The following is a 22,148-nucleotide window of genomic DNA, read 5'->3' as shown; positions in this document are numbered from 1 at the left end:
GATTTTGGGGTGGTTTTTTTTTGGGGTGGCTTGTTTGTTTGTTTGTTTGTTTGTTTTTTAAATTCATGCCTGTGAAGAAGGGTGCAGATCTGCAGCGATTTGAACAGGTCTAGACTGGGGCTGCTGCTGCGTCCTTTCACCCTGAGGTGCTGCCTTCGCCCACTGAGAGATTTGTACTCCTTTCCCTCAGTTGTTAGCCAGGACCTGACACACGTGACTCCATTTCATTTGATATGGACCATATCAAGAGTAGGGAGGAGCCCAAAATAGGTACTTCATTTCTTTCCTGAGCAAAAAGATTTGTGTCTACACCAGTTTTTAAGTAAGTGTCCAATTGAGAAGATTGAGGAGGTGTTTCCAGATTTTCGCTTAATATTTCCTGTGTACAGAAGATTGCTTACAAGCATTCCAAATATATATCTATGGGAGATGATGCATTTTAGATTCAAAAGATGCCTTTATCTTGGTTGGCTGGTTGAACTATTTGAAACTAGGATATTTGCTGGCATTGTGACTTCTACAAAGGCTTACTAGTAAAGTTTCAAATATCAATAATTTCTTCTTTTTTTTTTTTTTTTTTTTCTGGAAGCAAAAGAATGGATATACCAGGTCAGATCTGATATCTTCTTTAAATGATATTACAAAAGTGTATGCCTTAAGGAGGGAATACCAGGACAAGCATAAATGATGCTTCCTTTGCGTATTCTCCCAGTTTCCAATGATTTTCAATTCAATGACTCTCTTTTAGCATAGCATCTATACCGTCCTATGGCAAGGAATTCACCAGCTCTGCTGCCCACACTGCAAATAATCACCTTTGTTTTGCATCTGCTTCTGATTTTATTTGCTTTACTGAAAGAGGCAGTAAACATTCAATCCTGTCTGTCCTGGCTGTCACTTAGGTTTTTTACAGCCTTCCGTTACCTCTCCTTGCACTTTCCTCTCTCCCAGATGAAAGATTTGTGGCTTGTATTTTGGACATAAGTCTTATCATACATTCAATGACCCTCATTCACCTCAATTGAATGTTTTCTAGTTGCCCCTCTCTGAGAGGTGGGGACTAGGACTGTGCATCATACTCAAGGTTGTACATACCTTAAGCTTATGTGGTGGACTGATGCGCTCTTCTTTTCCTCACAGGAATGCTCTAAACATTTGCTTTGCTTTTTATAACTAATAAGCGTTCAGCTGAGGTATTCATAGAACAGTTTCTCAGAACACCAAGATTGCATTCCTGAGAGGTAATGGTCAGCCCCAAGCTCGTCCTTATATATGTAAAATTAGGATGGTCCCCATGGCTCTTTACATTTTCATACCCGAATTCCATGTGCCATTCTGTAGTCCACTTGCTTGATCTTTACAATTCTTCAGGATACCCTTGCCGTTGTTATCCAGAATAAGTTAATATCGTCCAGAAGCTGTGTTTTACTGCTCTCCTCTTTACCCAGGTTACTTATTAGTGAAATCTGAGTATCGTAGTTCCAACAGATTCCTGCAGAACTCCTGGGGATTTCCATCTGCTGTGAGAATTGGCCATTCACTCTGTCTTCTAGTCACATATTTCTTTTGGCAATAGTTAGATGATTGTCCTGAAAGACTTCTAAGAGGAACCTTTCAAAAGCCTTTTGGAAACCACAGACTGTATCAGTAGGATCTCCTCTTCCATACGTTTACTTCCTTTAGAGGACTCAAGTTTGTAAAGCTCACTTTCCCTTTACAAAAGCCCCACTGATGATATGGTACTTATCCCTGTGTCTGCTAATTCTGTCCTTTATTATAGTTTCTTCAAGGTGTGCATCAGAACAATACTGAATACAGGCATTTTTAGTGATTGGTGGTATGCTAAGTGACTTCTGTCTACATTTGTTTTGGATTGAATGTGTTCTGGTTTCCTCCCCACACCAAATTGATAAAATAAAGCTAATAATTAAGGATGTGTAAGTCTTGTAGCCCAGCATTGTTGATTTAATCTAAAATTGTAAGCCTTGACTCATGTGGGTGTTGTTCCATATGAAAATGGGCAGTTTTCTGATTCCTTTCAGATTCCATTAAAGTTTTGCTGATAGACCTGTAGGTCCAGCCCTACTATAAATTTGATAATTTAGGTGATGTAGCTTAAAAGTTAGCATGGTTAGTCCCACTGACAGTTTTGTCAGCACAAATGAGACAGTATACTAATAGGAAGGAGAAGGTTTGGAAGTGGCTGGATTAGGAGTAATGTAATGCGGAACTGTGCCCTGAGATCAGCAAGGCTGACTAAACAGAAAGTCCAAGTAAGTAAAACTCTGAAAAGAAGCCAACTTTCAAGATGTTGAATCATCTTATGTTACTATTTATTAAAGTTGTTAGTAAAAAATGCTATCTTTTGGTCAGCAAATACATGTGGAACAGTGTGTGAATGGAAAGTTAGGTTATTTTTTGTCCGTTTTGCGCTTAATCTAGTTGCTGTGAAACATGCTCTAGAAAAGAAGCAGCCTTGCTATTAAGGTCTTTCACAGGACTTTCTGTAGTTTATGAACTGCTTGGAGTTCTAATAGTTAACAACAACATGTTGCTCAAAACAGGTGATTTTTAAAATTATTTCTATGAATATTTACTATACAGAAAAAAGTCTTTGAAAACAACTAGGGTCAGATTATTCAGCTATAAACATTTTAGTGAAGAGGCTAACTTGGACATGACCTCATTATAGATAAACTCGGGGTAATGAGGAAAATTCTTACAGTAATAGACATTAAAATTAGAAAGCATCTATTCAGATCATGTAATTCTGCACTGATATGGTCAGTTTAAAGTCCTGAAACATGCCTTCCAGTTTTTTTTTTTAAAAAAAAGGTAATCTTAATTGAAACACTAGTGGTCATTTGAAGGCTTTTGGATTTAAGCAACTGCATTTTAGAACACTTTTAAATCAGTTTAATTTGCTTCATGCGTCATAATTTGGGGTTTTACACTAGAAGTCAATCCTATTATAATAAGGTTTGAAATTATTTAGTACTTCAGAGTACTTCAGAGTACAGAGGAGTTACTGACTTTGAGTTACTGCAAGTTTGAATCCTGCCTCTTAGTTGCTGGGAAAGATGGGTTGCTGCTTTAAAACGTTGTTATCAGTGTTTGTCAGTGGCTTTTGAAAGTAGGTGTAGGGTTTTTTCCTAATCCTGTGATTTTTAAATTATTCCCGGATACCATACTATATCTATGTGGAGTCTATTTTACAGTAATTATCAAGGAAAACATCAACAGAGTTAAGAAAAAATGGCCTAGTAAGGCAGTAGGGTAGCGTTTTCATACTTGTATTCATCACCTGTTATCTGAGAAATGGTTCTGTGATTAAAAAAGTAAATTTGTTCAGAGAGCCCCAGTTCAAGACCTCAGTAAATAAATTGTTTAATTTCTATGATTGTTGAAGTAGGAAAAAGTCCAAGACTTCAGCTTTTGCGTACATATGTGTATACATTGCGTATATGTACACATATACATAGCTGTTGAAAGGAAACAGGAACCTATTTAGTGCACAGTTTAGAGGATTAAAACTGTAGAACTCTGAATAAAAACCAGCAAAATCAGAAACTCTCAAGAGCAGTGTTTCAGCTGAGCCTGTTACCCTCAGTTTTAACAGAACAGGTTTAATGCTTAGAGCCGCGGTACCCGTGGGCCATAGCCTTTACTCAAGACTTGCATGCTACGTGTGTTACTTGTGCATCTCTTGATGCATTCCACAGGTACAAGTTTCTAAGGCAGGCCTAGAGAGAGGATGACATGCTGCAAATAAGTTTTGTGAAAGTCCTGTCTTTAAAGTGATCTTGGCATTTCCTAGGCTGCAGAACTCTGTCACTCCGTGTTCCTTGCTGAAAGAAGTCCTTTTCTTTTGAAACCAAGCAGCGTTCTCCTTTGAGTGAATTGTTCGCATCTGGTGGGCAGAATGTTTCATATGCACCTCCTCATATTTCTTTTTCTGGTAGAGTCCGCTGGAGCTGTATTTTAGACTTGTTGCCATTGCTTTTCTTAATAGCCTGAAGGCAAAAAGGACGCAGGAGGCTGGGACGTACTACCGTTCTTTCCTACTGTTTGAGGTAGAATGATGGAAAACTGGTGGCTTCCGTTTATTCTGGATATGAGTTTTTTTGTTAGTTTTTGGTTGTCCTAAAAATTGTCCTAAAAATATGATCTTTTTAAACTTTTCTATGCTTTAGATACGAGTACTGATGCCGTATTCTGTGGTATTTTTTCCTAAAACTGACCTGTGTTTGTTGCAGCTGAAACAAGGTTCTGGTGATTAAAACTTTTCTCTTCTATATAATTTCAGGTGTACCTCTTTCCCTTCCCTCTGTTCCGGAGTTGCCCACCTCCAGTCAATGTGTCATCTTGTCTCTTTCCTCAGGAGGATGTAAAAAATGAAAAAGAATCTCCCTTAGGTTTTCTTTTGGAGCACTTGTTGGAGCCTCTAGAACCTGAAACAGAAAGGTTAGGTCTAGGTAGGGATCATTTGTCAGGCATTCCTAAGGATAAAATGGATCTTATAAAATATATGAGACTTCTCAAGCACTTTCAGTAGTAGGACAGTGAAGACCGCTTCTGCTTCGCTGTCAGAAAAGAGTAGGTCAGAAGTAATTTCTGAAGTAATGACTAGGTTAGGCTACCCTACACGGGTTACTAAAAATGGAATAAAACTCGTGCGGTGCAGTTGTATTTGTGTTGCTTTATGGTGCTCACTCCAAAATGACATGTATCCCAGATCTTTCTTCTGATGTCTTGGCATAGCCCAGTTGTCTGGTGCTCTTGTCATTGCCCACAGAAGTGGTTCATTCTTTCTGTGGTCCTGTTTTTAACATGTTTTGTGAAGTGGTGCCAGCATGTGTGTCACAGATTCTTCTGGTAACAGAGGGGCTTGTGTTCCCGAGCTGCCTGGCAGCACCCTTCGTGTTCCTCGTGCGCTGACAGAAGCGCGTCTGCTTCGCTCGTCGTCAGTAGTACTGCCGAGGTGGTGATCGGAGCGTGGTAAAGCAATGTGCAGTTGCTGCATTTCATAAAGGCCTTGTTTTTTGAAGACAGTATCTGTATGAGAAGCCAAAGACTTTGTATTCTTATGATGAGGGGGCAGGGGAGAAGTGCAGAAAGGCAGTACGTGTGCCAGTAGGTAAGGTGTGGGTATAGGTGAACATCAAAACCAAACTGAAGTCAGGCATGGCTGACTTGTAGGCCACAGGTTGTACGTAATTTATGGAAACGGTGAATCCAACCTGTGATAGCTTCCTCCTGTGTTTGTGTGCCCTGTGTTCCTCACCCATCGTGAGATGGGTGAATGAACAGATGTTGAGACAGACAGGAGAAGAATTTTTTGCTGTGTGAGGGTGACCAAACACTAGAACAGGTTGCTCAGAGAGACTGTGGGGTCTCTGTCTTTGAAGATAGTCAAAGGCCTATAGGCAGAGCCCTGAGCAACCTGCTTTGCTGACCCTCCTCTGAGCAGCAAGGTTGGATCAGATGATCTCCAGAGGTCTCTTCCAACCTCAAATGCTCAGCTGTTCTGGGATGCCCAAGAACTGTGTAGTCTGGGTTACCCACCCAGAAAAAGCAGACACCTCTGGCTTATTCATCCTAAAATAGCTCTCTCTAAAGACCTGGATATTCAAGAGGCATAGGTAAGTTCTGGCAAAGAGGAGTCAATTGTTTACTGAAGCATTCTCTACTACTACTTGTATTGTCACCTGTCATACAAAGGAAGAAAACCTTTAATCACCAAATAAAAGAAATAAAGATCAAAGATGGTCTCCCCCCCCTTCCCCCTCCCAATAATTGCTTTGAGCTTGTCATTTAGATGTTACCTCTTTGGATTCAACATAAAGTTGACTATATCTCAAATTTACAGATCAGTGATCTTTAGTCATTCTCTACTTAAGGTATGTACTCAAATGGACAGCTGCCTTTAAGGAAGCAAAAGTCTAAGATACTTGTTAATTACTTTATTTTCATCCAAAAGTAGTAAGCAGATTAGGGTACAAATGAACTTTTTTTGCTGTTTAGTTATTAATAGCCTAGCTGTGCTAGGGTCTTGATTTTATTTTCATTTGTCTAAAAGCTTTAGACAATGTTGGATTAAAATACCTACTTGTATTACTGGAGGACCTGACTCGCTCTTTCTGAATAATTGAAAGAGATGGCACTCAGGTTTCCTTTTGTACCAGTAATTGTTTTATTTCTTCAGAAATTGAAGAGTGTATTAAGATGTAGTTTTGGCTGGATATTCACATACATTTGTTAAGATGTTATAATAGGCACTTGTGAGAACCCCCTGAAAGTAAGAGAGTTGTACTGATGAAAAATTGTTTGTGAATCTCGGGAACTTTGGATGCATCCATAGCAATTTGGGGGGAAATGGAGGAAGCATGGGATGCTTCACCAGATTATTTACAGGAATGAACTGGCACTCTACATCCTCATCTGATAGGGGTGCTTTAACAATACCTTGATGCATAGATTGTTGTTAGCGAGATTAATTCAAAAGCCTGCGGATGCATTACGGCTTTGCTTTTCAAGGCTGTTTAATACCTATTTTAAAAACTGTAGGAGAGATTCACTATTGTTGAGGGTTTTACCCATCAAATGAGAAGTCGTTCTGACTAGAGGAAAAGCTTCCCCCACCCCCCCCACCACTGTCTCCCTGTAATCCCATATCAAAGGACGGTGTCTGAAGTGCTCTTATGCTTTAATGGGGAGCCATAATCTGGAGCGAGAAGGAACAGAGAACTCTTATCTGCTTTTCATACTCTGAATCTCTTTCCCTGACAGAGCAAGGATTCCAGAGCTACAATACAAAGAAGGTACAATTCCTATTTGACTGCAAAGATTTACTCTGAGCAGCATGTAATGTATTTACTCCTGCGTGCTCGGGGTCTGCAGGATATTGCAGGGACAGTGTGCCAGTTCTGTGGCACGGCAAATCCACTTGTGTGAAAGAAAGCTTCTTGGGAGAGGAAGGCAAATCAAAAAAGGATCTGATTTATCCACAACTTGCTCATTAGGAATACATTGCTGCTCTTGTTAAGCATGGTCATTATCTGGTATTCGGCTCTTGCTAGCCGGTATTTCCACCCCCCCCCCCATGTCTTCCTAACAAGATAAGTATTTTCTTTGGTGCAATCACATACGTTGTCTGTAAATAAACAGGAAGCCTGTTTTTCCTGGATACAGTAGGAATATAACTTTCTTACTCAGGGTGATATTTTGCCAGTGGCTTTGCGCCTAAGCTGGAAGTGATGCTATCTGTATTCCTTCTTCTTTCTCCCAAGTAGCTGCCTGTTTTTGAATTCCACAAGTTAATACGTGTTAATGATGACATGTGACAGAGGAAGTGCCTCAGGATAGCTCTGAATAATTTGAATAGTCTCGACTTTAGCCTCAATTTAGGAAGGATTTGATTCTCTCTTTATGTTCTGGGCAGATAACTATAAACAATCATTCATCTTTTTAGTGCTCTGTTTCCTTTTAGGGTTGTTAATCAAATGAGACCATTGCCATCCCAAGATTGGAAGAAATTAATGAGGTGTTTTTGCTTTGATATGGGTTAATCAACTGTAACTGGATTTGATCTAGAGTTGTTCAGATGTGTCTGTAAAAGCAAAAAAAAAAAAAAGGCGATGGCTGCTTAGCATCATGTCTCATTTGATATTTGTCTGAAGAGGTCCCTCTGTGCAGCGTAGTTGTTCCAGGACGTCATTGCCAGGGACTCTTTAAGTGGCTTGGGTGTGTGCTGTTTACCTATCCAAAGGGCTTAATTTTCACTCACACCACTTGCCTCGTGTTTTTTTTTTTTTTTTCCTTCTCCCTTGGTGTTATTGTCAGAGTGCTCATAAAATGTGACTCCTGCAGCTGTTATTGGAAGGCTGTTCCAAAACCTCAGTTGTCTGGTTATTATAAAACACCTTTAGTTTCTAGCCTCATTTTCCTCCGTGGTCAGTTTTTATTTGACCTTATGCCAACTCTTTAGTTTACCTTGCATAACTGTTTTTCTATTCTTCATGGTGCCTTCCCCTAAGGGCCTTTTGGAAGCTTTTTGGCATGGTAAGGTGAAGGGTATTGGCTGTTCTTGCAGGGAGGATGCAGAGGGGGGAAAGGTGAGGGTCATCTGGTGCTTGCGGGACTGGAGAGTAGGCAGTTTGGAGAACTGGGGCATTGTGTCACAGGGTGGCACAGATTTTTAAAGACAAGGCACAGCAGCTTCTTAAAAGTATCCTGGTAAAAACACTAAAAGGAGTCATATCCTGTTAGGCTTAGTTTTACAGGATTAAGTAAACAAAGTTCTCTTAGTCATTTTCTGTTTCTTCAAGTGCACTGATAATCCATTTTCACATTAGTTTTAGGTATTTCCGCAAGCAGCGTAGTCAGTGAAGACAGTCACCAAACAGCAGTGCCCCGTGGTTGTGCTGCAGAAATGTCTGTGGGGCTGTGATACGGATTGGATCAGGTAGCTGATCTGGGTCCGTGTGGTTGAACTCAACACTTGGCTTCATCTTGCTTCAGCACTGCACAACTGAATTTATCGACAATATTTGAAATGAGCGATTTATGCTTAACATAAGCGCTTACGTCTTCTGTGAGGCTTGTGATGCCTGATTTGTTCAAGTATCATCGATGACTTTTTCATAAAAACATCACACTATGGCTCATAGTTGTCCAGTGACGGTTTAAAACCCCCAGAACATTTTCCTCCCTGTTTTTTTAGCAAAGCTTTTTAGTCTTCATAACTTAATCATCTGTCTAGGCTTTAATGCCATCAGCTTTTTTTGAACTGCCAGTTCTATGTGCTGGTAATGTCTATTAGTTTTGCATTAAAAAATGTAGTTTAATTTTAAGTAACAGTTAGCTCGCTTCTAGTTGTGGTGAATCCAGTTCTGAACCAATAGAGATCTCCACAATTTTTGTCTTAAAAGAAAAAAAAAATTGCAAAGGGAAGATGTCAAATTAATTTGCATTCTACCAGTAGGCAGTCAGCTTTGCATTTTAACCCTGTTTTCGTTGTCTTCTGAATTTTTCCTTCACAGTGCTTTCTAAAGCCTTACACAAGTGAAACTAAGTGGGCAGTTGCTTAACCAAATATTAGTCATACCCTTTTTGTTTAGAAAGTTTTATGTTTAGTACCTGTTTTAAGTATGTGAACAATCTCTGCAGATCAGGAGAACTGCAAAATACTCGTGTGGTTTATCTGTTGCACAAAATTGTGAGACAAGTTTTGAAGCTTATTTTGAAGCCCTGCAAGAGTTGGATCAAATGCAAGGGATTGAATTATCCTCCCTTATCTCCATCTCTTCCTCTTTGGGGGTGATGGGACTATTAATCTAATCTTCTCAAGGAATCCCATCAAGCTGTTTAATGTCATATTGAGTTTTGGGGAAGATATACTTTATAAAATTAAGTAGTTCAGAATAAGCTGATACACTTTTTCTGGTTCTGGTACCTTGTCTCTGCAAGCTTTAATATTTGACTGCTTTACTAGTTTGTGGGTGGACAGGTATCATCTGTGTTCCCACCCTCTATTTCTGCCAAATCAGCCAGAGCTTGAAATACCATCCTGTGCTCACATCTGGTCCGGGTTAAATGTGAACTCATAGTTGATCTGGTGCACAATATTGTTCTCTGGCCTCAGATAGTTTGGTTTGCAGATTGAAGTCCTAGACGTTTCATCTGAATTGCATGCTTACTTAGAAATTAAAGTAGATCACTGAGCACCGTATCCCACCTCCCAGTATCTTCAAGATAACTAAACAGAGGTTGTCACTGTCTTCCACAGTCACCTTTTGGAAATTTGCCAAAGAAAAATGTTTCCATGTATCATAACTGCTATTTTAGTTAAGATGAGGGCATGACCTTGTTAAAAGTGCAAAGTTGAGATGTAAGACTTTTTAGGATGTGATTGACATTGTTAATGTAATTCTTGCTTTTAGATAATTCACAAACTTCTTTTAAATTGGCAAATTTAGTCACTTTGTTTACCAGCAATATCTAAATGTATTGAGACAGGATGTATTTTTTTCCTTAATTCTCTCTCCTTTAGTCTGGAAAGGGTCAAGTGGTCTTATTCTTTTGCAGGCAAAGTACTTACAGTGACCTCCTCAGTTCAGAAGTGTTGCATAGTCTATGGATAGACAAGTTACTTAAACAGGATTGAAGTCACTTTATAACATACAATTTCAGTGCTTACAGAAATTCTCTACAAGGTATTTGCTTTCCACCATACTTTTCTTAGCATAAAAGACTTCTTTGACCAAGACGAAGTTGGTCTAGATTAACTGTGAAATACAACTAAAACTCTCTTCACAGAGAGAGCTTCCATGCCATGTCATGGTGATGTTGATAGTATAAATACAGTTTCCTTCCAGCCCCATCCTGTCCTGAAAGGACGTGGGAGGAAGTCTTGTTGGCTAGTTTGTCATTAATGCATGTACTTTCTTGCCGAGGGCCCATATTACTGAGGTACATGGCTTACAGACTGCTGTTATCTTACTCTTTCCTCCCTTTTCCCCTTCAACAGGAAAAACCTATATGAAGGCAACTTATAAAAAGCAGATTTGCAAAGAGGAGGAAAATGCATCATATTTTGAATTGAGGAAGCAGCTGTTGCTCTAGCTGCACTCTTTGGTTGTATACAAACACCGTTTTGCATGTGGATTAGGTTTTTTTGGGTTTTGTTTGTTTCTCCTGCACACAGTAGCTGACGTACTGAAATGGGAGACTTGTTGGAGGTGAGTATAAAATGGCAGAAGTAAAATTTCCAAGTGCTCATTAGCCAGGCAAAGGCTGGGTTCACAGGTGATGGTTGCTATGTGGCATTTGGAAAATAGGATGGATTGTTTTTAGGTAGCGGAGAATAATCTGAACAACTTCTTATGTTTATGGATGTGCAGTGTCACTTAAATGGATAAAAACCATTCTTTCCTCCAATATTGCTGGACCTTTTGTTAGTCCGCCAACTGACCTTGTAGTGCCTAATCCGGGATGAAGTGAGCATGTTTGTCGTTCTGCTTTTTGTCAGATTGGTTACTCACAATCTTTCTCTTTATTTTTATAGAGCAAATTCGATTAAAGAATATAAGAAATGTATATGGAAGATGCTTGTGGTATCGTTTGCGACTGTTAAAACCACAACAAAACATAATTCCTACAGTAAAGTACGTACATTTCATTTGCATGACTCTCCATTAAAGCAATTCCTACATTTTTATTTTTATAAAAATATATTTTTTTGGTAATCAAAGCAGCTGGAATTAGTTATGTAATAATGGTTTTTGTGTCACAGAAGAGACATTTAGAGTCTGCTATATTTGAATAATTAATAGTTAATCATCATTATCTAGTAGGGCTTGAAATCAAGATGGATGCTATTTGTCCTTTGTAAAATATCTGCTAAATGAAATCAGTGAACCTCAGCACTAATAAATAAGTAAACAATGCATTTATTTGTTCCAAAAAATAATCCTTCCTCACTGAAATTAGTAGTGCTAGTGATGTCTTTTAATTTAAATATTTAATATGTAAACATTTATATTCAAATATACAACAGTAATAATTTGTGTGTTTGAAGCTGATGGTTTTATATCTTTCAGTTATTACTTCCACCCTCAAAATATTTTGGTCTTTGTTATGCCTCTGTTTCAGCTTTTTATTTTTTTTTTAACAATGATTTTGTCTGGGATCTGGTTAAAATCATCCTTTAAAAATAGGAAATACTATTGTATACCTGCTGAGGACAGACAGTTAAAGAATGGAAAGAGTCTTTGTTGATAGTGGCTTGCTTTTGTTAAAAAAAAAAAAAAAGAAAAGGAGAGGAGAGAAATTAATTAGAAATCAGAGCAGCTGTCTCATCTGTGTCAAAGGTGGTGTTATAACAGAAATACTCATACCTGCTTTAAAATGGCTTTAATGTTTCTTGCTATTTTAATATTGTTTCTTGAGGACTGATATCAAATGGCTTCTTATGTTATTTGTAGAATTACGCTAGAGCTAGTGGACTTGTTCATTTAAAAAATTCTTTCTTCCAAACAGGAAAATAGTCCTCCTTGCTGGCTGGGCATTATTTTTGTTTCTTGCATACAAAGTTTCCAAAACGGACAGAGAGTATCAAGAATACAACCCTTATGAGGTTTTACATTTGGATCCTGTAAGTAGTAGCATCTTTCACTAGTCTATACTACTATAACTGTATATTCTATATCTAGATGTCAAATTTAAGACTTTGGGTTTTTTAAGCAAAATAAGTTAATTTTAGTGAATGTATCTAGTGGTTTTGGTTTTTTTTGGCATCTGAAAGTTGCTGCTGCATATTGTAAAGTCAGTCATTAGATATTCCTTGCCTATACCTATACTAATTTATAACTTTTGTATGTAACTCCTTCAAAATTCTAGTTACTTTCTTAATATAGTGAGGTGGGGTATTTTTTACGTATTTTGAATCTTACCCTGATGTTGTTTTCCTCCCTTGGTACAAGGAAACAAAAAAGTTATTCTGTTTTGTATGCCCTCTGAAAATCCTCTCAATAGCCATTTTTAGGGATGCTGCTGAATAAACTGTATAAAAAAGAATGTGGATTCATGTGATTTACAGTTGTTGTACAGCAATATTTCTCTTGTAAATGAAAGGTGTGTTGGTGATGCACATTTTGATGTAGTAAAGGTTACCTTGAATCTCAGTTGCATCTGTGAATGCAAACAACAAATTCTAAATAGTGATACCAGCCAATTGGTTTACTAAACTGGAAAAAAAAGGCGTAGTGTTTATCTAGGAAACAGATGCAGTGCTTTATTTATATTGAAGGTCTGATTCAAAATGGATATAAAACGTTATATATCCTGAGGAGACAAATAGACCTTCTGGACATCTCTTAAGCTCTTACTTAGTCTTGTCAAACTCTTTTCTTCATCTTAACCACAATACCTCGAGCAAATTCTCTGCTTATGGTAGTTATTTCCTCTTTTGAATAACAGTAGAGTCATCTTTTCAGCTCTGAAGTCTGAGGTATGTTTTACTCTCCAGTCTAAGGAAATACAGTGCGGATACAGCTTAGCACAAGAATATGGAAGAACTTTGAATGCACCTGTTTTGGTTAAACTTGATGTACATGGTTAGTATGGGAGAGCTTAATATGTATGTGAACATTAACAAATACACCTCTTGCCATTAGCGGTGTGGCTTGTCAGCATAAGGATAGGCATCACTGGTACTGCTTTTCTATGCTAAGAAAGCAATTATAGCAGATAAGTAGCTATGTTTCTAGCTAGACAGGTAGAACAAGACCTGCCTGTCATGTGTGGAGGCAAGTTACTGAAATTCAACCTCTGCTCGGTTCCTTTGTAAATGACTGACTGCTGACTTGCATTCTCTGACTGACGCACAGGAACAAGATAAACTTTTGCTATTGAATGGTATCTGTTGGAACCATGCAGTTGAAAAGTTCATCTATCTGGGTTAACTTTGGTTAAGCAAATGGGTCTAGGGATTAGGTCATCAGAGGATTTTCTTTTGTCATCTTTGGCAAATTTCTACAAGTAACAACCCTGAGGGGAAAAAAGGTATGTATGGAGTGAACTGTAACTTAATGTTTGTTAATGAAAACTTGTACGCATGCACAAGACACGTGCAACTTATCCAGGCGAAGAAACCAATACTGGAATGCTCTGAGAACTAGTAGAGGGATGGAGCATATTGTTGTAAGGACAAGTTGAATTAAAACCAGAGATGTTACAAGGGACATGAAGAGATGGGTGTGAAGATAGAGCAGTTGAAGTAGGGCTCAAAACAGAGCCCAAGATTTCAGGGTGTGTTTGGTTTTTGTATTTCTGTGCTATCAGACAATGTCTGTTAAATCCCCTTGAAAAACTTCTAGTTTGGACTGCGTGAAAGTTAACAGCTTTCTTCTGTTACCGTTCAAGTGGAACCTTTAGAGTCGTTGCCAGCCCTGCTGATGTTGAAGTGATACAGATGTTGAAGTGTTGTTAGATAATGGAAATGTTGCTTTTAAAAAAACAAAAACCCCCAAACTTAAGGAAAAAAAAAAAAAGGAGTTACGGACAAGCACTTGAAAGTTTTGGCGCACAATAAGTCATTTGTTTCTTTACATTCACCCTGTGGCCAAGGGAGTGTGCTAATCTTATGTTAGCATATCAGCTTATAACAAGAGGCTTTTTCCTCCAGAGGAGAACCACAAAGTGGACAAAGTCAGATAATGTACATGCACCTTATTTAATGTAAAATATCAGCACTTTGTTTTGAACATAGAATAACTCTTTTGGAGCGCATCACTTAAATTCACTAATACGTAAGGCACTCAGATAGTATTACTGATTTATTGAATAAGTATCCTTACTGCCATTTTACAGGTGGGATCCAAGGCAGAAAGATGAAGCTCAAAACTGATTATAATTTTGGATTCTTTAAGTAAGACAATTGGGGCCTTAATTTTTTTTGTAAGTAGTTAATGTAGGGAAGCTCTGTGTTCCAAGCAGAGTGTTGATTGACACCAACTGTCCTAGGCTGCTAAGCATTTCTGTAAGTCAGGCCTAACCTTCATAGCCTAGCCTTTGAAAATGAGGAGTAAGCAATTAATGATAGATGGAAAAGTTTGTCATCGGCTTATCAGGGATCACATGCAACCTCTGTGGCAGAGAGAAAAAACCAGGATTTTTTTTATGGGCAGCATTCATGTGAGGCATGAAAACCCTTCTCCAGCAACCTGATTTTTTTTTTCTCCACTTCCAGCTTCTGCTACTCTGGCATTCTTCATCTAGCCTTCAAATGGCTGTTTTTACTTGAAGTCTAACTTATTATGGAGTAAATTCATCGTGTGCATTAATGTGTGATAGACACATTGTATAAAGAGAGATAAAGTAACAGCAACTGAAGCCTCAGGATAGTTTAGTTTCTGGTTTAAATTTATTGAAACAGTACCATCATCTTTAAATAACTTCCTGTGTGTTTATTACGAAGTTAAGGTCAGCATGCTAGGCCTCTCTACCACAAAATGTTGAAGAGTCCTATGGTAATGGTTCTGTGAAACTTAGCAGATAGCTTACTAGAAAAACTTCATCTGCACTTACTATAAAGTTTTGTGGGTTTTCTTGAATAGTGAAGTTCACAGTCCAACCTGAAAGTTAATGCACAGGGGATTGTGTTGGTGGCATTTAACGACGTGCTGTAGTTGAATAAAAATCGATCTTTCTCAGCTATAGGTAATGTATTCCCTTTATTCAAGAAGTTTGAAATAATTTATGGGTAGGATGATTCTAGTCAAAGGCATTCTTAAGCGGCAGGGCAATCCACTGTTCCTGGTGACTGACAGATTTATTTCTGCCTACAAGCTACGAGTGAACCATCATACTTGATCTATGAACTCTTTGCTTAAATAGAAGAATATTGCAAGTAAGAATTCTTCGTATTCATGAATATGTTTAGGAAAAGATAAGATTTGTCAAGCAGATAAGGCAGCCTTACTTTTTTTTTTCCTATGGATGGATGAATAAGGTAATCCAGAAAAAAAACAATACCCAGCCATATGAATATGAATGTCTTTTTGTTAGACTATGACTTCTAACTTGTTTTAAAAATGTAATGGTTATAAAAATGTTACTCGAAAAATAATCATTTCCATGAAACGCATATGTAGTTTCATGACCATATCATATTAGAATATAATTCTTTAGTTCAACGAATGGTTCAGAGAAATATTACACAATGTGCTTTAGAATATAGATGTAGAAGAATGGATTTGATTTAAGGAATTTTATTAATAACTCAAAACTTTCCTTTTTAAGGGAGCAAGTATATTGGAAATTAAGAAACAGTACCGTGCACTATCGCTAAAATACCATCCAGATAAAGGAGGAGATGAAGTTATGTTCATGAGGATTGCTAAGGCCTATGCAGCGTAAGTTTCTTTTTTACCTGCAAAAAATGGGAACTTCATATTATGGGGAGGGAGACCTCCAGGGTAATTGCAGGGATGACCTAAGCAGCCAGGGAAAATGTTTTTGGATATGAACAAAAGTCAAAACATGTCTCAGTTCAGTGCATACTTCCTCTGTACAAGTTAGGAAAGATAACTTAATTGTTTAGCAACTGTCAGAATACTGTAAGGTGTTAGGTCTTTGTATTAAACTTCCATGTCAGCTAGGAAAAGTGTTTCCAGTGCGATACATATTAAATTTTAAAGATGACAAAGAACAAAATGGGTCTTGTGGTTTTCAACCAACCAACCCTGTCGCAGCAATTCTGAAGCGTTGCTTAGAAAATAAATATACAGTTCATTTCACCTGGTGATAAAGCCAAAGAGTAAGAGACAGTATTTTAACTCTGTTCCCATCTAGTGACAAAGATGTTTCATTCTGGTTCTGACTCAGTTTTCTCTCAGCTCCCCCATGTCCCTTTTCATTTGCACATGCCTTGCAGTCCTGATTTTTCACTCAGTGACTGTTTCGTATTACCTATGTAGTTCTTAAAAGCTGAATCCTTGAATCCTGTTTTCCTCCAGAGTGTTTTTTGGCCTTAGCTCTGCTTATAGCTTTTTTTTTTTTTTTTTTGGATCTGAGAGGTGATGTGTAATATTAGAATTAGGTATAAAGGAAATCCCTTTTTATTGAATTTTTCCATAATCAAGATGTGAGTTCGGGTTTTGTAATGCTGTTCCTACATGAAATGTTAATCCAGCTTTATATTCTTTTCTACTCCAAATGATCATCTCTGAGTCCAATACTCTCTGACCCAGGTTCCCTTAGATATTCCACGTGTGGAGCATGTAATGTTTAATATCAAATTTGCTTAACTGAAGACAGTTGATGTTACACAGGATTTCTGATTTAGCGGAGTGATACATTTGTATTGTGTTTTCAGTATATTTTGTAAGTTAGACTTAGCAAAATATAGCAATTTCAATACACAGTTCAATCACAATACCAACATGATTCCCATTACTGGTCTCTCTAATAAGCTCACTCTCACAGCGGTGGGAAGGCATGTGTGGATTGAAGCCAGCTCGAGCCTGTTGTTTTCTTCAAAATTCTTTTGCTAGTTGTCTAGTTTTTATACTCTATGTTGGGCTTAGCCAGGTATGCATTCCCCCCATGCTGCTCTTGCAAACTTGAGGAGACCTTCATACTTTTTTTAATGAAGGAGAAACATTTACACTACCCTTGATCTGCTCAGGTGTTGGTAGGTGTTTATCTAAAACAAAGACCACCCTCTGGTCCCCTTTGCGTTGAGCCAGAGTCAGCTTCTTTGCAACAGCTGTGGTGAGTCACTGTGGTCAGTCTGAGCTTCATGGCACATTGCCCTTGCCCATCCCCTCTGAGCCTTCTTCCATTGTAGGGGTTTATTGAGTCAGTCACATCATCAGAGAACCTAGCAAGTTGCTGATTTCTGCTTTTAAGTCAGTTGTCTGTGTGGTTGACCTTACTGACTGTTTGAGTCCTGTTTGGGGTGAGGTGAGGAGGAGAACCAACACCATGCTCACTTGAGCAGTTTTGAAATCATACTTTCTGCTTAAACATATCTGCATCACTATGGAAGTCTCTTCAATAGGATATTCTGGCATTGCTTTCTGAACTCCTGAAACATCTCACTTCTTTGCTTTGCAAGCTAGCACTCAAATACTTGGTGATACAGTTTGATACGTCAAATGCTAGTGCAAGGGCTGTGGCAGAACATATCTTGAAGTAAATGGTGGAGAAGTTCCTTACCCACGCTGTCTTGAAAGAATATAAAAGCTACCCATTCAATGAGTCTGTTAACAAATGTGAAACTTAGAAATGATGAGGAGGTGTTTGACTCATTCACTGGCTTTCGTCTGCGAGACAAAATCTTCCGTATAGTGAATGCGTGGTCTGTTTCTTAAAGCAGTGTTCTTCCTTCTAGTAACAGGGATTCTGTTTGAGGTGGTATATTATTGCCAAGAAACTGTCATTACAGAACAGGCATAGAAACTGTAAGATTTAGGAGGTGATGTCTCAATTTATTTCTTTCCTCTTAAATATGAAACTAGGGAGTTCCAGGAAAAAAAACAACCAAACACACAGGTGCCATCAAAGGCTGAAAGTCTAGAATAAGAGAATTTAAAGCCCACATGCACAACTTCTGCTGCATCAACTCATCTTGCACATTCACCTTCCTTTACAAAAAAGATAATGTTTTCAACCTTTGTTTTCTTTCAAAATTTGGTGTACTGTAACCTGACATTGAAACGTGCTCTTTGCTGATGGGTATGCAGTCACTCTTATGAAAGGGAGATGTGATTGTTCCATCTCCTGTACGAGGGTGCACCTTTTGTGTCTGATTCCTTTTGCTGTCAGGGTGCTAAAAGAATTTGCCTGTGTATCATGAAGGAATACAGCAGTATTGTTTCATATCAGATGTCATACAAACAATAGTAGAAGCTGTTTAGTTTGCCAAACCATCTCTGAAGGATAGTATAACTGCCACATTTGAAAGTTTCTGTATGTTAATGATTTAGAGAAATTTCTTTACTTCTGTATTAACTTAATATCTCTTTTTGAAACTAGCTTAACTGATGAAGAATCACGAAAAAATTGGGAAGAATTTGGTAATCCAGATGGACCACAAGGTAACAATTATGAATGACAGAAGTCCTGTAATTTCTGTGCGTTGAGCTGATCATTTGAGAAGCACTCAGATCTTACTGTATATAGAATAACTTTTTCCTGTGATTTGAAGCAATGCATCCGATCAGTTCTTTGCTTGTGAAACTGGCTCTGGGATGGTCATGGGAGGGAAGGGCAGGAAGGAGTTTGCTTTCACATTTCTCAAACTTCTTATTTGGGGGAAAAAAGAGAAGGGTATTTTTTTAATTAGTCAGCTTCAGTAAGTATCTAGAGAAACTTGCCAATATTAAAAGGAGGTGTAAGTGAAAAATAGAATAATACTCATCAGAAATTTGTCAATTTTAAACATTCTTAGTATTTATGATCAGATACTATAAATGTATATTGAAAAATTAACTAGCTGTAATGCAATAAACACACTTTGAAGGGATGTACGTGAGGATATGTATGTATTTATTTAAATACTGTGTGCACTGTATACACATCTGCCTTCCATTTGCTGGAAGCAGTACTGTTTGAGGGTAGCTCTATGCCACCTTCATCTTGAGGAGTCCTGGTGATTATCCCTGTGCTGGTAGATTGTTCCTGGGCAGATAGCTACATGGAAATTATCCTGATGATGGTGTATAAAAGTTTTACAGTAGATGACCCGAACTAAAACAATTTAAGGTTGAAAGTGAATAGATTCCCCAGCCCACACCTCCTATTTGCAGTTGCGTGAGTCGCTTGTAAAACATCTTTGTTACTGTTGTTTAAGTGGACTAGTTGTGAGGAAGAATACCGTATATTTCTAGCTGCTTCTGATACTCATTACAAGCAAGAAGGAAATCTGCCATCTGTTAGGACAGGCCTCCATAGATCTCTGCTTGTGATGCCCTGCAGTTTGCAAGACTAAGTTATACTATGTATCTACATGGAAGGAGTTAAGGCCAGCTTGGAAGTAGTAAATGGAATTTGTAACTTAATTGTTACTGGATGACATGAGGGAACTCTGTGCTGGAAATTCTTCTGAATTATATCCATCCAACATGGGAAATTAGTTTTAAAAGGGAAAACACCCCCCAGACCCTGAACCAGTGTTTCAAAGAAACAGTCTTCCCTCTCCCTTCAAAAAAACAACTGTGCCAACTAAACCATAGTCTGACAGAGGCATTTCTGATGGCCTAAGGTGGTGGTTCAGTTTCTTTAACCACTTTGTTTCATAGCATAGCAAATTTCTTTCAGCTCCTAGCTTCTCTAGGTTTCCTAGACAGCCAAGTAGGAGGAGTCTGTCCCTCTTGCTGCAAAATACAAATAATATCTTGCTTCAGAAATGCTGTCACAATATCAGCAAAATGGTACTGTAAATTTTAGTCTGGTATATGCACAAATAGCTTTCCTAGGACCTTTCCTGATGCTAAACTTTTTTGCATCCACAAGCTGCTAATTTAGTGTTGCCAAGGCATAGGATTTCAAGTTAGGCAGTATGTCAGTGTCCTTGAATGGACCTGAAGCTGTGACTTCAAAAGAAAACTCAGCCAAAAGCTGAGAATTTAAAGGCATGAAGATCCCTGTGCGGTTGGCTCAGAGATCACTTTCACAAGCTTAAAGGACTCTGGATTCCCAAAGGGCGAAATGAAATGATTCTTTAGTAGTGCAGCAGTTCGTACTGTGAGTGTGAAGCCTCCTGCTCTTCTGAAATTGTAACTCAGACTACAGTGGGATTGGAGTTCTCTGCTTTGCTTCTAGGTCTTTCATCGTTGCTTCATGTGAAGGGTGGGAAGAAGCCTGAAATTTTCCCTCTCCCATCCTCTGTTCTGTACCCTTGTTCTACACTGAAGTGTGAGGAGCTTTCTAATTTAGTGAAATTCATCTTCTCTTCATTTATACACCTGTAGTTTAAAAAAAAAATCTGTATCCAAGCTATGTACTCTGGTTTTTTAGTTCTGTGTAGTCAAAGAATGGAGACAGTCCCTTATAGAGGTATATTCTGGGATGAGATGAAGCACAGCTGGTGTTAGACATGTCTAACCAAGTTAGATGAGGTATATCCCACCCTGTGTGCCCAGCGCAAAGGAACAGCAAGCCGTATTCTCTTCTATCCAACTGAAGCAGCACGGAGGATAGAGGCAGGCAAACAAGATCATCTTGTCTTTGGCATGACTTGCTCCTTTACTAGAAGTAAAATACTGAATGTGCAAAATCATTTGGAGAGTGTTTAAAAGCAGGTGAGGGGACCTGGAGAGTAAAAAGATATGCTTGTAATAATGTAAGGCAGTTTTAGTAGGCTATTTCCCCTTGATATTTGTTAGTGCTTCAGCTCAGCGAGCGTGGATGGGGGCAAGGAGACTCTCAGACCAGAAAAGGAAGAGCTTTGTACTGAACTACTTCTGTTGCTGGAACAGTTTGAAGCTACTATCCTAAAGGTCAAAAATATTGTGGGGAACTGAAATTGATACCACCGGTAAAAGACACATTACATTTTTAGTAGATTCTTCTAAAAATCCATAACCATTAAGAGGTGGGGAAGTGTCTCCAGAGACTTCTCCAGAGCAGGGCATTTCCTATAACTTAATGTGGTAAATTCACTGGGTGTTACTCTGTTGAACTCTAAGCTTGAGATGTGGTCAAGCTGGTCAGTTGTTTGAGTCTCAACAACTAGTAGTTTCCAACTTAACTACATAGAAGTCACATTAGGCTTGTGCATAACAACTAGTTGTCTGAATTGATGGCTGCCACAATCTGTTGGAGACAGTATCAGAATAGTATCTAAGTACATAGGGGATCCTAGTATGTCCTTATGTAAGGCAATACTCCTTATTGATACCTGCTAGTACTGAGGAAAACATGTTGTTTTGGTTTTGTTTTTTTTTAAGCAGGCCCTAGAAATTTGTAAAGTCTTTTTTTTTTTTTCTTCTTCTCTTTTCTTGGTTTCCTAGAACGTCTAGTGTTGGGATAGGTAGTGTTTGCGAAGTTCAATTTATTACCGCTGAAGTGTCTGAAGGCAAGCTATTTTATACTGTTCTGTATTCAGATCTGTGTACTGTAGATGTTACTGTTAGAGAATCACGTCTTCTATTTTCTGCAATCTAACTCCTCTTGAATTGAAAAATGTTCCTTTCTCTTTCTAACCAATCACAGAGAAATTTGAACTGGCAGAGGGTTCTGTTCTTACAATTTACAGCTTAGAATACTTTCCTAAAGTTACAAACTAATAAAACTTTTTCCATAGAATTCATTTGCTCAAACAGTTTTCTTGTGTTTTCTTGTGGTTCATGTATTTACTGAACTATATGTATTTAAACTGCTGAAAATCCTGCAAGGCAAAGCTCATAAATCTTTCTATCTGTGAAATCTTTCTGTATCTTTTTATATATTAATAAATCTTGCATATCTATTTCACTGCAATATGTTAAGCTAAAATCTGTGATATTTCAGATATTGCACTTAAGTCTTACTATTTTATTGCACACTTGAGCGTATTTCTAATTTGTTTTTTGATTTTGCTAAATTTGTTAGAATTTTGCTTATCGAAGTGATAAACATGAGGCTTTTTTTGTGGGTTGGTG

The 22,148-nt window shown here is 38.2% G+C and overlaps 1 protein-coding gene across 3 annotated transcripts in view; it reads left to right on the top strand.

The window, feature by feature from the left end:
• Nucleotides 1-22,148, top strand: part of SEC63 (SEC63 protein translocation regulator) — a 62,961-nt gene that overhangs the window by 7,512 nt on the left and 33,301 nt on the right. Inside the window, exons 2-5 of one of the 3 annotated variants that reach the window (XM_075145620.1) lie at nt 11,066-11,165; nt 12,040-12,154; nt 15,802-15,914; nt 18,541-18,602. The exons of 1 other annotated variant lie outside the window; for it this stretch is intronic. In XM_075145620.1, the coding sequence (XP_075001721.1) occupies nt 11,066-11,165; nt 12,040-12,154; nt 15,802-15,914; nt 18,541-18,602 (390 nt within the window). Of the gene's footprint in view, nt 1-11,065; nt 11,166-12,039; nt 12,155-15,801; nt 15,915-18,540; nt 18,603-22,148 lie in introns of those variants that run through there. One more of the 3 variants, XM_075145622.1, reaches the window with a different exon arrangement.

This window comes from Calonectris borealis, chromosome 3, assembly GCF_964195595.1.
Source record: "Calonectris borealis chromosome 3, bCalBor7.hap1.2, whole genome shotgun sequence".
NCBI classification, from domain to species: Eukaryota; Metazoa; Chordata; class Aves; order Procellariiformes; family Procellariidae; genus Calonectris; species Calonectris borealis.
The sequence above is the reverse complement of the archived record's forward strand: the minus strand, read 5'-3'. Positions and strand labels throughout refer to the sequence as shown.